At 35.8% G+C, this 1,781-nt stretch overlaps 1 protein-coding gene across 1 annotated transcript; it reads right to left on the bottom strand.

The window, feature by feature from the left end:
• Window positions 1–318: 318 nt before the first annotated feature.
• LOC113327569 lies at window positions 319–1,323 on the bottom strand. Its single transcript, XM_026574743.1, has 2 exons — window positions 1,052–1,323; window positions 319–970 (listed from the first exon to the last, which is right to left on the bottom strand). Exons 1-2 carry the CDS (start codon window positions 1,321–1,323, stop codon window positions 319–321), a joined length of 924 nt encoding a protein of 307 aa, XP_026430528.1.
• Window positions 1,324–1,781: the final 458 nt, after the last annotated feature.

Genomic DNA, 1,781 nt, shown 5'->3' with positions numbered 1-1,781 from the left:
TTTTCTGTTATAGATGAGTTTATCTAGTTTACTTTTTTTTTTTGATAAGTCAAAAAATTATATTGCAAGTAACGATATTTACAAGATAGTTTAGGAGAAAAGAGGTCAGAGAAACCCCAAAAACTCACACAAACTATTTAAAACGATAATAAATTACATTTGAAAACCCAATTGAACTTAAGAAATCTGGTCTTCCCTCAAAGTGAATACCTACTCCTTCTTCTAACAAACAACCACGCTTAGTCATTCCATCCGCAGCAAAATTTGCTTCACGAAAAGTGTGTTCAAACCGAATAGCACCATATAAACCCTTAGCATTCAGCCTCTTTGTGTAGCAAACCATGGAACATTATCCTCCTCCAAAGCCTTCAGCACCGAAGAAGAGTCTGATCTAATCAACAAACGATCATAACCCCATTGAATTGCCCATTCAAGACCAACAATAATTCCATATAACTCAGCCATATAGTTAGTCGCAATTCCTAAGCCAATACACATTGCCCCTACCACTTCCGAACTCGCATTTCTAGCCACAACACCAGCCCCTTCCACTCCCGGATTTCCTCTTGAGGCACCATCAGTACACAACAGCAATTCATTGTTATTAGGAGGCGTCCAATAACACTCCTTTGGATCTGAAATCTTCACTTTCCTATGCTTAACACGAAAGAAATCCAATATTCTCAAATCTGCTACCGTATTGAACATAAAACTCTTCATTCTAACTGAGTATTCATGCATCAAATTGAACACTCGTTTTTGGAAAAAGGACCAGCAAGGAACTTTCTTCTCATATACCTTCTTATTTCTAGTGAACCAAAGTTCAGATCGCACAACCAAATTTGCTACCAGCCACAAATCTCTAACAATGCCACTTTGAAGCCTAGCTCCATTGTAAGACGTGATCAAATCATAATAAGGTTTTATATTGAAAATACCTGCTATCCAGTTCCAAGCTTTTTGCGCAAAACTACAGCTCCAGAGGACGTGCTGAAGTGTCTCTTCTACAATTTGACAAACGCTGCACCTAGAAGCCAATTAAATCTTAAACCTGCTGCGAACTTTATCAAGAGTTGCACACGCTCCCCGAACAAACTTCCAATTCTGAGCCGCCAAAGAAGGATGCACAACTTTCCTCCACAATAGCGAAGCTTCTTTCATAGTAGGGAACTTCTTTCTAATCAATTCTCTAGCTGACTTAACTGAAAACACACCCTTCATATCAGGCATCCAAATCCTTTTGTCCCTCCCACTACAAAGCGTTGGCGAATTCTCCATAACCACACCAGCACTTACAAGATCTTGCAAGTGAACTCCTTGCATTATCTAGTTTACAATTTAGTCTCAGAAATCAATTTCTGACTTATAACGAAATGTGTAGACTTTTTTGAGTTAACGTATATAAAATTAAACATTTTTATGAACTCTTTCTTTTTGTGTTTGCTTTGTCTTTCTATTTGATACAAGATAGATAAAGTTTGTTAGGATTTGGATTAGTTCTGCATGGTCTTTCAAATTTCTTCTATTGTGAAATTTGACTTCCTTCATATTTTCTTGAATCAACATACATAGAAATGTAATTTTTACTAGACATATTGCCTTAGAACATATTAATTGTAATTACAATACATTTTTCAAACTTTTTCTATTAAGGATGAGTTTATCTAGTTTACAATTTAGTCTCAGAAATCAATTTCTGACTTATAACGAAGTGTGTAGACTTTTTTGAGTTAACGTATATTAAATTCAACATTTTTATGAACTCTTTCTTTTTGTGCAGG

The sequence above is a fragment of the Papaver somniferum genome, unplaced genomic scaffold (genome assembly GCF_003573695.1).
Source record: "Papaver somniferum cultivar HN1 unplaced genomic scaffold, ASM357369v1 unplaced-scaffold_104, whole genome shotgun sequence".
Classification (NCBI taxonomy): domain Eukaryota; kingdom Viridiplantae; phylum Streptophyta; class Magnoliopsida; order Ranunculales; family Papaveraceae; genus Papaver; species Papaver somniferum.
This window is presented reverse-complemented; position numbering and strand designations above follow the sequence as displayed.

Bases quoted from the DNA above. Each gene is read 5' to 3' on its own strand.
- LOC113327569 (XM_026574743.1), bottom strand. From the start codon at position 1,323: ATGCAAGGAGTTCACTTGCAAGATCTTGTAAGTGCTGGTGTGGTTATG. The intron at 971-1,051 runs GTTTAAGATTTA...CTGGAGCTGTAG, and splicing joins CTTGATAAAGTTCGCAGCAG to TTTTGCGCAAAAAGCTTGGA.